At 41.7% G+C, this 12,299-nt stretch overlaps 1 protein-coding gene across 4 annotated transcripts in view; it reads left to right on the plus strand.

Moving 5' to 3' along the window:
- GATB (glutamyl-tRNA amidotransferase subunit B) overlaps window positions 1–12,299 on the plus strand; it is a 45,529-nt gene that overhangs the window by 17,035 nt on the left and 16,195 nt on the right. For all 4 annotated transcript variants that reach the window (XR_008332199.1, XR_008332198.1, XM_053403137.1 and 1 more), the window contains 4 exons: window positions 2,708–2,821; window positions 5,160–5,244; window positions 6,134–6,178; window positions 8,453–8,642. Coding sequence is in view for 2 of the 4 variants with exons in the window: in XM_053403137.1 (XP_053259112.1) it covers window positions 2,708–2,821; window positions 5,160–5,244; window positions 6,134–6,178; window positions 8,453–8,642 (434 nt within the window). In the remaining 2 variants the exon portion in view is untranslated. The remainder of the gene's footprint in view (window positions 1–2,707; window positions 2,822–5,159; window positions 5,245–6,133; window positions 6,179–8,452; window positions 8,643–12,299) is intronic.

Consider the following 12,299-nt stretch of genomic DNA (forward strand, 5'->3'; position numbering starts at 1 on the left):
CAAATGAGCTGTGGGCCAAGGGAACAAGTAGTAGAGATTCACTTCCACTCAATACAAATACAATGTCAAGTCTTAGGGAATGCAGGCAGAGTTTCTGTTACTCTGCAGTTTCATTATTGCCCTGTGGAATTTGGTCCTGGGCATAGAATATCTGACAATATTTGCCTTTTTTTAAAAGAGAAATATTTCTAGTCCTCAGGATTTGGGGAAATGTACTTACATATAGCTCCTGCCAACCTAGCGGTTCGAAAGCACGAAGTGTAAGTAGATAAATAGGTACCGCTCCGGCGGGAAGGTAAATGGCATTTCCGTGTGCTGCTCTGGTTCGCCAGAAGCGGCTTAGTCATGCTGGCCACATGACCCGGAAGCTGTACGCCGGCTCCCTTGGCCAATAAAGCGAGATGAGCGCTGCAACCCCAGAGTCGGTCACGACTGGACCTAATGGTCAGGGGTCCCTTTACCTTTACCTTTACTTACATATAGATATTTTGTAGAATCATAGGAATATGAAATGTGTCTCAAGGACAAGATGCAGATTTTTTTTGTTTGCTTGGTTGGTGCTGTGTTTGGGTTCCTGCGCTTGTGAAATACATACGCAACCACAGAATTGGTTGTGTATAGAGCTCTCAATATAAGCAAGAGGTCCAATGGCTTCAGTCAGTGATGTTCAGGCCTTCTGTCTTGAGGGAACCCTTTTCACATTAACAAGCCTACCGAGGAGCTCCTGTATGTGTTGGCTCAAGAACATCTCCAGATAGGCCTGCCTGAAACTATGTTGAGCGGACAATACTGAGCTAGGTGAAACTTCGTATCTTCTTTTATTCATAAATTAGCCAATCAATTTATTGAGCCAATCAGTTTCTTGAGCAGTCTAGCTCTCTGACAAATGTGCTTGTTTGATAGACGTGCTTGCAAACACAAGTTTATTGTATTCATGCTTTTTCATACTTCACACTTACAGTATACATACTTTACTATAATGTAAAAATCGTCATGTGTGAAGTATGCCAGAAGCTGTTGATCAGAGGAGAAACAGATCCATACCCACAACTAAACCAGCCGCATGCAGTCATCCATCATTCTGGCAATCAGATTTCCTTGCATCCATGCAGTGTTTTTTCCCCCTGGGGGGACGCAGGGGTACACATGCCCCTAAACATTTTGTGAATATTTGTACTTTTTTCCATTTACTGTATTTACAATGTGAACTATAAAATTGTGATTTTCTTGAGTCAAAATGAGAGTACCCCTTAAACATTTTTAAAGAAAAAAACACTGCATCCATGTACATGTGCTTTGTGAGAACACCTTAAAAGGAAGGGCGCTGTCCTCCAGCACTTTTCCTTGCCTAGTGTTCTTCACAAAAATATAGAATGGGAGCACTCGTGTCTTTGGAAAGTGCCCTTGAGAAGACTTAACTCTCGCTGGACAATCAGTTTTTATCCTTTACAAATGCAATTCCTGTGCTGTTTACTGCATTGTGTAAATATCCAATATTTGCTTCACTTTAAAGGGCATTAACTTAAGTGTTGATAAGAAGGAAGATGCAAAAGTGTGTGTTCTGTGTCATTTAGCGGGATGGCATTTATTGGGGAGGGTGTTATATTGGTTGCCAGACTGTAACTCGAAAAGGCTTGTTGTGGTGTTTCTACCCCAGCTTTCTCTTTTGCAAGAGATTGCCCTCTGCATCACTTTCTACAGGGCTATATGTATGACACTTTTTGGCAGCTGGGAAAGCTTCGAAATTGTATTTGTGGCAAAGATTACAGTTCCTTGCAGGGAAGGCAAAAACAGGTTTCTGACACCTGTCCTTGAGGCGTAAATTTTCAAGGACACTTCAGTAAATCTGCCCTGAGCAGTAATTGGCTTTGTGACAGAGCCATGTGAACTCCTCAAATGATAGTTTCATACTAGACAAAAGCCATATTCTGTCTTGACGTTTTGTGGTTTCACTGCTTGCCGTTAGGGACTTTGGTCAGATTTCTCTTCTCTTCCTAGGGAGGATCATCAAAGGACCTTCGTGTACAACTATTAGTTTGGTTAAAACCTCAAGAAACAAAGTCTGATTAAAGGAGGTGTCACATTGCACAAAGTTTGCACAGTAGATTCCAAATGTTGTGCCGCAGTTCTCTGTGCTATGTAGTCTTGCCAGGAATTTGTATCTGAGCTACAAAACCTTAATGGGGGGCATGTCCTCTATTTTTTATATAAAAAAATAGACTATGGCTGCACAAATCCCATATAGCTCTGAAGCAATGACTTGAAGTCTATTCAAAATGAGTCTAGAAGCTTGGAAATGATGTAAGAGCTTCATTCCATTTGATTTCTGAAACGGTTGGGTATTCTCTCAATTGCTTCTGTGTCTTAAGATGTATGCATCTGCTATCTTGAGAGGGGTGTCCATGTGCTTGGTTCACAGCTAAGAAATGTCGACTTGGGACAAATCTCTAGAAGAGATTCCAGTGTGTGTGTGTGTGTGTGTGTGTGTGTGTGTGTGTTGCCGCTGACAGAACTGTCAATCCCTTCTTGTTAGATCTTCAGGTGTAGAAAGATGCAGGCATGAAGGAAGAAATGGCCCTTTGATTCTCTTCAGGGACAGCTAATCCATGTCCCTGTCCCAAACTTTTATTGGAAGCCCTGTACTTGCAGATAATGTGGGATTAATTCCATTTGATGAAATCTCATTCTACTGCTGATATCTCTTTAGAGGGTCAACTGAGAGTAGATGCCAATGTATCCGTGCATCGCCCTGGAGAACGTCTTGGAGTGAGGACTGAAGTGAAGAATATCAACAGTGCCCGATTTCTTGCCAGGGCCATAGGTAAGTGAAGCACTTCCTCCCAAATGAAAATCTGGACAGGGAGTTTGAAATCCCATGCCAGAAAAAACCACATCAGTTTCTGTTACTGGGCAGGTTATGTTAATAATATATACAAACCTGCTACCTCTAAGTTGCATGCATTGTTTTGATGTTTTTAGCCTAGCTGAAATCCATCATTGTGAACTGTAATAATGTTTTGCGTTAATAGCGGTTTCTGTGTGTAGAAACCTTTGGCTTTTGTGTGACTGGGGTGTAGCTTTTGCCCCTGGCCACAGATGGTCTAGAAATATAGTGATTGGAACGAGCCTTTGGCGGAGGAGACGTTGACTGGGAACATAACTTCTTTGCTCCCTTCCTTGTTTGGAATGGCTGCTTGTACCATCACTTCTGTAATCAATAGGACCAGGTGCCTGCAAACTACTTAAACGGTACTTAATTGGCTGAAATGCAAGCATGCTGGTTTAATTTGTTCTTCTTAATTCTGTTTTCCTTGTTTTAAGTTATTACCTTATATTGCATGTTAGCCCATTAGGTGTGCGCACATGCATGAAATGTGGTGTTATAATACAGGGAAAGTATAATTTCTTGGCTGGCAGTTGATTGGTGGGTTTTTCTTAGCAGGGCCTCCTCTGCAACAAAGAAAGCAAAATGTAATGGCTTGCTGTTTAGCCCATGACAGTTTTAGTTCCATAGTAGCACGGCAACATTCTCTTAGATGACACAAGAGATGCAGTGTGGTGGTTGTGGGGGGAAGTATATGAGCCACAGAGAATGTGCATCTGCAATGTGATTGTCACATGAAGAGGCGGATGCTGCTATGTTTCTATGCAAGAGAATTATTGGGCTCAGAATAGAGAAAGGGAAACATGGGAGGGAGCCTGCATATTGTCTAGTTGAACCCCCTACAATCCAGGCATATACATACAGTGGTACCTCGGGTTACAAATGCTTCGGGTTACATGTTTTCAGGTTGCGGACCGTGGGAAACCCGGAAGTACCGGAAAGGGTTACTTCTGGGTTTTGCTGCTCGCGCATGCGCAGATGCGCCAAATTGCATCACGAGCGTGCGCAGACGCGACGCTGCAGGTTACGAACGCTGCTGATTGAGGACGTGCCTCCGTCACGGGTTACGTACGCAACCTGAGGTTCCACTGTACATCATTTTGTTTGTATGCTGCCTTTCCATAGATAGAACCATGCTCAAGGCCACTTACAACATAGGGGAAAAACCATAATCACAAAACGTAACAAAAATAGTCATAAGGTAAAGATAAAGGGACCCCTGACCATTAGGTCCAGTCGTGACCAACTCTGGGGTTGTGGCGCTCATCTCACTTTATTGGCCGAGGGAGCCAGCGTACAGCTTCCGGGTCATGTAGCCAGCATGACTAAGCTGCTTCTGGCGAACCAGAGCAGCACACGGAGACACCGTTTACCTTCCCGCCGGAGTGGTACCTATTTATCTACTTGCACTTTGATGTGCTATAGTCATAAAGAATCAATAAAACATCAGAAAGTACACTACCAAATTGCTCAGTTTCCACATAAATGATAGTAAGATCTGAAACAAAGACTAAAAAATGGTAATATAACAGCAACAACCCCCCACAACAAAACCCCCTAAACAATTACTCAGCCCAAGAGTCTCTTCAGCAGCCTAAGCTTTTGTAGCTGGAGTCAGTCAGAGCCGCACCCTCCCAGGCCAGGTGGGGAAGCACGTCAGAGGGCATGTCTTCCAGGACTCAGTCAAGATTTATGAGTGCCACTATATATTAGAGAAAGGGCTGTAGCTCAGTGGTAGAGTGCATCCTTTGCATACATAAAGGTCAGTCTGTGGCCTCTCCAGGGAGAACGAGAAGGACTCTAGTTTAATCCTGGATTGTCACTGCCAGGTGGACCAGTGGTTTCACTTGGAGTAAAGCAGCTTTATTATATTTCTGTATATGCGGGTTATTTTGCATCTCAGGGTGAGTCAAAAAACACAGAACTTGCTCTTGATCTCCAAAAGAAATTAGTCCAACAAAGGCCCTTTTGAATAAGGTGGAGATAAAAGTGTGCAGTCAGTCTTATTCTGTATGAAAGAATGACTGTTTCAGCTGTATGACTTCAGGGTGTTTTGGAATGGGATTGTGTTGAAAATTTATGCCTTCCAAAAATGGTATAAATTAAATGTCAGAAAGCAATTCAGTTTATTTGTGATTCTCTAATATTTCCGTTAGGCTTACTTTGGCATTGATAAGCGTTTTAAAGTGTGTGTCTCCCCCCCCCCCCCCGGTTTGAAAATTTAAAATAGGCAAAGCTGCATCACAACTAAGCTTAATTTATTTGTTTTGTTAAGACTATGAAATACAAAGGCAAATTGAAGAGCTGGAGAATGGAGGAACTATTTTGAATGAAACCAGAGCCTTTGACTTTAAACGTGGGTAAGTTTTTCATTCTACCATTGGTGGGGATTGAAGGCAGCATTATTAGCCACAGAGCCATCCTGAACATATCTGATGCTTTGTTCCTAAACAAAATCATTTTGAATTATGGACCCATGGCCTCTTCATACAGCCACTGGACATGTGGTAGCTATGAGGAAAGTACTTTGAAATTCTGTGTGATGGTTCTTGCCTGTGGCAATCTGGCTTTCTGCCATATTTGTAGTTTTGGTTTTCTACACATTCTCCTTTTTGTGTTTAAATGCTGAAAGTCAAATTCTACAGAGGATGGACTTGGCATACAACCACCAAAGCGCCTAGGTTTCTTCCCCCCCCCCCCCCGCTACCTGTTACATACTGAAATAATCATGTGATTATGCCTCTGTGAGTGGGAAGATTCCCATGTAAAGACGCTGAAGTCGGCATAATAATAATAATAATAATAATAATAATAATAATAATATTTTATTATTTATACCCTGCCCATCTGGCTGGGTTTCCCCAGCCAATCTGGGAGGCTTCCAACAGAATATTAAAATACAATAGTCTATTAAACATTAAAAGCTTCCCTAAACAGGGCTGCCTGTTCAGGAGATAAGCATTTAAATTGCTAAGAGTACAAGTAAATGCCAAACTATCTGTTAGGGTGGCCACAAGGAGCCTCTGGCCTATGGCCAAATTAGATCCAGCAGGCTGTTTTTCCAAACCATGGCCACCTGCCCCCACACCTGACATCAGGTAACCATGAAGCTGCAAAGGACAAATTTGAAGCTTAAGATGTCAGTGAACCCCACTTGCCAAGGAGCAGTCAGCTAGGTTGGCTGCAGGAGGGGATTCCTCACTGTCGGCACCAGTCAACCAACCTAACTTTTTGTCCTTATTTTTTTAGGCGCACCATAGCAATGAGAGACAAAGAAGGAAAACAAGACTATCGGTAACTATCTTTAGATTGTTTCTGAAGGAAGCTCTTCATTGTAAGTTGCGATTCCCTTTTGGCTTCCTCAGACTTGACAAGTCATTGGTGATGGTCATTACCTCACAGAGTGATTCCTCGGAGTTGAGAGGAAGCTGAACAGAATTAGTCACCTGCTGCCCTTTGGTTAGACTTACAACGGGTGCGGGGAGGGAGGGTATTGCTCTGATGCATTTATTAATATTTTAACAGTGAAGGTTATAATTTGTAATGCTGCCATGCTCCACTGTCAAATCATATTGAGACTAGCAGGTAGCATGAGAGAAGGCCTTCTCTATAGCAGCAACCCTCTTTCTCCCAAGGCAGGTTCAACTGGCCTATTCAGTAATGGCTTTTAGTCAAGATATGTTGGCTTCTGCAGGCCTCTGGTGGATTTTTATTGTCAGTTTACTTTGGAATCATAGAATTGTAGGGTTGGAAGGAAACCCAAGGGTCATCTAGTCCAACAAGCAGGTGGCCTGTATGAACTCACAACCTTGGTGTTATCAGCACCATGCTCTAACTGTTTTACTGTTCTCATTTTTATTGTACCAAGACTATAGTGTTTTGTTGCTATAAATGTAAACGAGCTTGGAGGGCCCAGAGGGCTGAAAGGCAAACCAGAAAATTTTCTATAAATGATCCCAAGACAGACCGCGGCTGAAAATAACATTCATTCTTGTTTGCTGGTCGTCGGTCAGGACTTTGCAATCTATCCCTGGCTGCTAGAAGACAGAGTTGTATTCCCGAAAGTAAACCCATTGAAATTAATGGAACTAAGTTAGCCATGACCTATGGGTCTACTGAGTAAAAGTGAGTTGAGAATACATCACACTCCAAGCTGGTCTGTTCTACTGTCGGATTGCTCATATCATCATGAAGTTCTTTCTAATGTTTATTCATTAAATCATTTTTTTCTTTTTTAAAAATCTTTTTTTCTTTTCCTTTGAACCAATGGGTTTAGCTCCTACCCTCTGGAGCAACAGAAAATAAATCTGATTTGTTGTTTTCTGACAGCCCTTCAAATATTTGAAATAGCTGCCACCTCTTTAGTAGTCTGTGCTACAATTTTTTATGACCAGCTGAAATTTGTTAAAAGCCCACTTCCAGGTATGTTCAAAGCTGCATAAATAGCACTACCAGTTGTCCATCATCATTTTATCATAATATCCTTGCTACATGGATAAAAGTGGGTGTACTTTTTTCAATAGAGTTTTGATTTTTCCACAGCTAATGCAGTTGAACACTGTAGCTAATGCAGTGCTAACCTCTTTAGACCTCATTTTCCTATATCACAGGATACTGTATGAGGAGAGGGCTGTGGCTATTTCATTAGTTCTTTCCACTTCTGCTAGCCTCAGCCTGTTTCACTGCTTAAACTGATGAACTTGAATGTTTTATTTAAAATAAAATAAAAACGGGGAGAAAGAAAGCATGGATGAATCAATTCAAAACCTATAGTGAAATTTGCTTTTTAAACTGTGCTTTTGTTTATTGAAATCTGGATTTGAAAGCAGTGGGTGTAGCTTAAGTCTAACTTCTTCAAGGAATGCATCTCAGCTGTTTGCAAAGAGACATAGCAACACTTTAATTGTGTTTGCAAATCCATCATTTGTTCGTGCAAGGCAGGAGTTGGCTCTTTAATCGCCATGTTTTTGTGGTGGCTTGAATCAGCCCCTTCTTCGGCGCAGCCCTTGTCATTTGATGTTGTCACTCAGATTTATTTGCCATGGCACCCCACTGAAGATGGCAACTTGGCTTTTAGCGCGGTTTCCTCCTTTCATTGAAACTCCTCCGACTAATACGAGGGAGGTTGCAACCTGCGTGGAATACTGCTAGCATCTGGCTGTCATTCTTCCTTTTCCCCTTTGCCAGATTGTACTCCCAGTTGGTCTGAAATCACAGGTCCTGTTTGGCACCGAGGACGATAAGCGACATCTGCATTTTGTTTGTGTTTTTTTGGAAGGGCGTAAAATGGCTTAAATTTATTCCTTCTCCCCCTTGCTGGCTGTTCACAGCCAGTGGCGGATCATCAAAAAAAAAAAGGCAGCTTGAGGCTATGCACCTCGGCACAGGGGCTTATCTGTTGCTGCTGAGAGGACTTGCACTCAGCTGTGGACTCCAAGCATTTGGTTTCCTTACGTTAAGTCCCATAATTGTTCGGAGAAGGAGCAACTTCATCACAGGTGGCTGGGATGCGGCTAAAGGGTTTAAGTGAAAAGGACAGCAGAGGAGCCTCCCTTTGTTTTCTCCCAGGTTTATGCCGGAGCCAAACCTTCCTCCATTGATTCTTTGCGATTCTAAATCTTCGCCTGCTCACACAAGCGACCGGCAAGTGGTGAATATTGATTGGCTTCGGGAGAGGCTTCCTGACCTCCCCAGTGCGAAGAGAGCAAAGCTTGTTGAATGTTATGGGATTCAGCCTCAGCACAGTTTCACCTTATTGGTAGGTCTATTGACTGAACATTCAAGTAAACCAAGAAACTTCAAAAGATTCAGTGCTTCAGAAAACACTCCTAAAAATGTCATATTAGCCAGCTGTCAGTTCTCATAGATTTTTCTTACGTAGAAAATAAGTTCAACACGCTTCGCTGTTTCTGCTCAGATAATGTACACAAGAGGGTCTCTGAAACTATACCTGCTTTTTTTTTTTTTGCATGCGTCCATCAGCATCATAGTAAATTGAAATATATAGCTAGTTATTGTAGCATCAAAACCCTTTTTGTCTTAAAAACATTCCTGTATTGTAATTTTTTCAATGTATTTGCCTACAACACTGCTATCTCTGGAATGCTGGCATTAAAATATGTGCTCTGTGAGCCCAGTTGGTGCATCTCATCCTAATGTACCAGCTCAATCAATCTTAAGAGCTGGGCCAGTAGGGCTTTTTCCACATTATTCTTCAGCTTGTGGCTATATTCCATGGAGTATCGCTGTCTGTAACATTGAAAAGTCACACGCCAAGCAGTTTTAAATTTTTTGTTAACCTCCTCTTGGATGCATGACCTTTGGACCACCCTTGTAGCTTAAAGGGGGAGAAATTCATAGAAAAGAACAGCACCATATGGCTTTATGACATTTGATCCATTATTCTACCATAAACTTATGTTAATGCACTCTAAATACTGTGACTCTTTTCTGGAATTTAATCATGCATGTATCTGTCATAAGCCTACTATATGAACAAGCCCTTTCATGTAACATATATGCTGGCTCCAGGGCTTCTTTTTAGCAGTGGAAATAAATGAGACTGCCTAGCCTAACCTTAGATTCCTTTCATTCTGCTGAGTACTCAGCTTTGACTAATGTTAGCCTTTTCTCCTGTGTTTTTTTCTTCCTCATCTCTTTCTGTCTAATGTGTCTTTCTGACACTTGGACACCAGGCCTATTCTGGAAGCCTGCATAGTTGAGCAGAAAGTAACTCAGGTGCTTATTCTGAAGATGGTACCAACCCATTGAGCCAACAGGAGTACTATCAATATTTTTAGTCCAATAATGACTCCCTGCCATCCATTGTCTCTACATTTAGGTCTTGGGGAGGGGGGTATTGTTCCACAAACACTATTTCTTTTCTTTTGATTTACTGAGAGTCCAGCTAATCTAAATTCACCTGAGACATCTAGTTTCCGTTGGTGTTTTAAGCCTACATCAGGAATACAAACAGATTGCTAATGGGGAGGATGCATAAATCTAATGAGCAGTCTTTCAAGTTAGAGTGCCCAAGCGTGCTCATTAAATAAATGGCATAGGTACTGGGACACCTTCAAAATGCAAGATCCACACTCCCTGCCAACTTGTTAGCGGAAGCATTGTGCAGGGGAAATTGCATTAAAATAAAGTCATACTTCAGTAATGAAATATTATTATTATTCTTTGGTTAGTTCGTGTTGCATTAATCCTTAGGGGGATTTTGAAGTATGTATTCTAAATTTCCACCAGGCTACATTAACTGTAACGAGCCCCCAAAAATAAAATAATTAGAGCCTGCACATAAAAATAGGCAGGAAACAAACAATATGCAGCAAAGGCAATAAATTCAGTGTTGTACATGTAGCTGAAGCAGGGTATGGTCCAAGTATGAATAAGGCATTGTGTGGTGAAACACAGGTCTAAATAAGGGTTGAAATTATAAGGCTTTAATGTATGTATATAGTTTGGTATCCTTTGGACTATGTTGCTGTTCCACCAAGACCTCCAGCATATTCCGTGAATATAAAAAATACATAAAACGACCTCTGGTTTTGCTCTGCTCACAGTAACTAATTTGGCTCCCAGTATTTTCAGCAGTGAGAAAATCCCACACTTCCCCAAACCGCTGAAAAATAGCACATTTTGCAAGTGAAAAGTGATACCTGCTTTCTGAAGTTTAGCTTATATTGCTAAAATTTCACCAAATGCTTTTAATTTCACTGAGCTGTTCACATGCTTTAGCCTCTGCTTCAACAATAACAGCTTTTTATACATTACATATGATAGTTACGGACTTATGGGATGCATTTGGTGTCTAAATGTGGGGCCCCCTTTGAGCTTGAGGCCCTGGACCAAATGGCCCCCCTTCCAATTGGTTCTGCCTGCACACGGCTGGTAATTGCTCTGAGCTCCTCCTGAAATCTCTCCTTTGGTTGAATGGACACTAGGCATGTGGACTGCGGGTTAGTGTTGCTGTGGGACCAGGGTGTTATTTCCGATGCATCCCGAGTATTCTCCCCAAACATCTCCTGACATCTTTGACTTGCATGTGAGTGTGTGTATGAAATTTAAAATGGCAGCAGTAGTAGACAGATCCACATTGGTGTACTTGTTAAATATGTAGGCTTTCTACCAGACTGAACATCTCATCAAGCTCTTAGGAATATGTGTATAATATATGCAGTAAGAAAATTGAATCTCCTGACAAACTTGCTTTGAACTGAATGGGACTGGATAAGGGTTAGGATTTTGGGGACGATTTCACTTGGCACTGGATATAAGCAAGTTCCATTCAAGGGTTGCCTTGTGTGTGAGCTTATTCCCTAAGCTGACAAACTGTCTGAGAGAAAAATATTCCTCCTATGAGTCATAGGATTACTCCAGCCTTCTGTGCTGAGTGAGTGCTAGTTTGAGTCTGCCATGCATTTTGATCAACTTTCCGGCAGTAAAAGCTGTCTGGAAGCAAACGACTGCTCGAGTCTTGCTTGCAATACAAAAACTGCAAGAACTAGAAGGCAAGGATTCCGCTTGTCACTCAGGAGGAGTTTTGATTCATCTTAAAACACACACTCGCATTTGAGAGAAGCATTTACATTATGACTAATGATGCTTGCTGATCTGCCTTTAATTACCGGGTCTCTATATAATCTGTTTAAAGATTATAGAGTTGTGTGTTTTCCTCTTGCTTTGTGTTTGCCTGAAATTGATTCTGACTGTATGTGCCAGTTCTGGTTCAGATGCTGGGTGGGCTGTTGTAGCCATATCTATTTCAGCCATTTTAGAAAGCATCAGTATAGAGTACCATTATGAAATTGGACAGTAAGCAGGGTGAGTCCTGGCTGATCTTTCATACTGGGTTAACAGGAGTTTTACCAAGCTCCTCCTTCCCCACTAGACTCAACACCTGTGCCTTTCTTTACCTGCCTAGTGACATAGATACAAATATTTACCACATGTGTACACATCTCTGCCTTGGGACACTCCCTTATAATATGAGTGCTCACATGCTTCTGTGATGTCATCAGATTTCACAGGGAAGGGAAGAAAAACTATGGTATGCTTTCGGGGTGGGTCGTTCTGTTCTGATTGTGTATGTATTTGGTGGTCTCAGAACACTAAAAAGAGCAGCCTAACTGTGAAAACATACACACACAAGCAAAAAACTTCACGAATTATAACAGTATATAATTTCTGCAAAACTAGCAGTGGAGAGGCTAAAGGCATGCCTATCTTGCTATTCTATTGAATACTCATGCAGTGGCAGTTTTTGGAAACATTGTGAAGTTAACCTGAGGCATGTTGATCAATTGACTGTTGCGAATAGCTGAGAAGCCAAGAGGTTAAGAATATTCCACATGTGATAAGACCCGAAAGCTCAGGGATATGAGTTTTTATTTTTTTAAAAAAATTGTTT

Source organism: Podarcis raffonei, chromosome 9 (genome assembly GCF_027172205.1).
Source record: "Podarcis raffonei isolate rPodRaf1 chromosome 9, rPodRaf1.pri, whole genome shotgun sequence".
NCBI classification, from domain to species: Eukaryota; Metazoa; Chordata; class Lepidosauria; order Squamata; family Lacertidae; genus Podarcis; species Podarcis raffonei.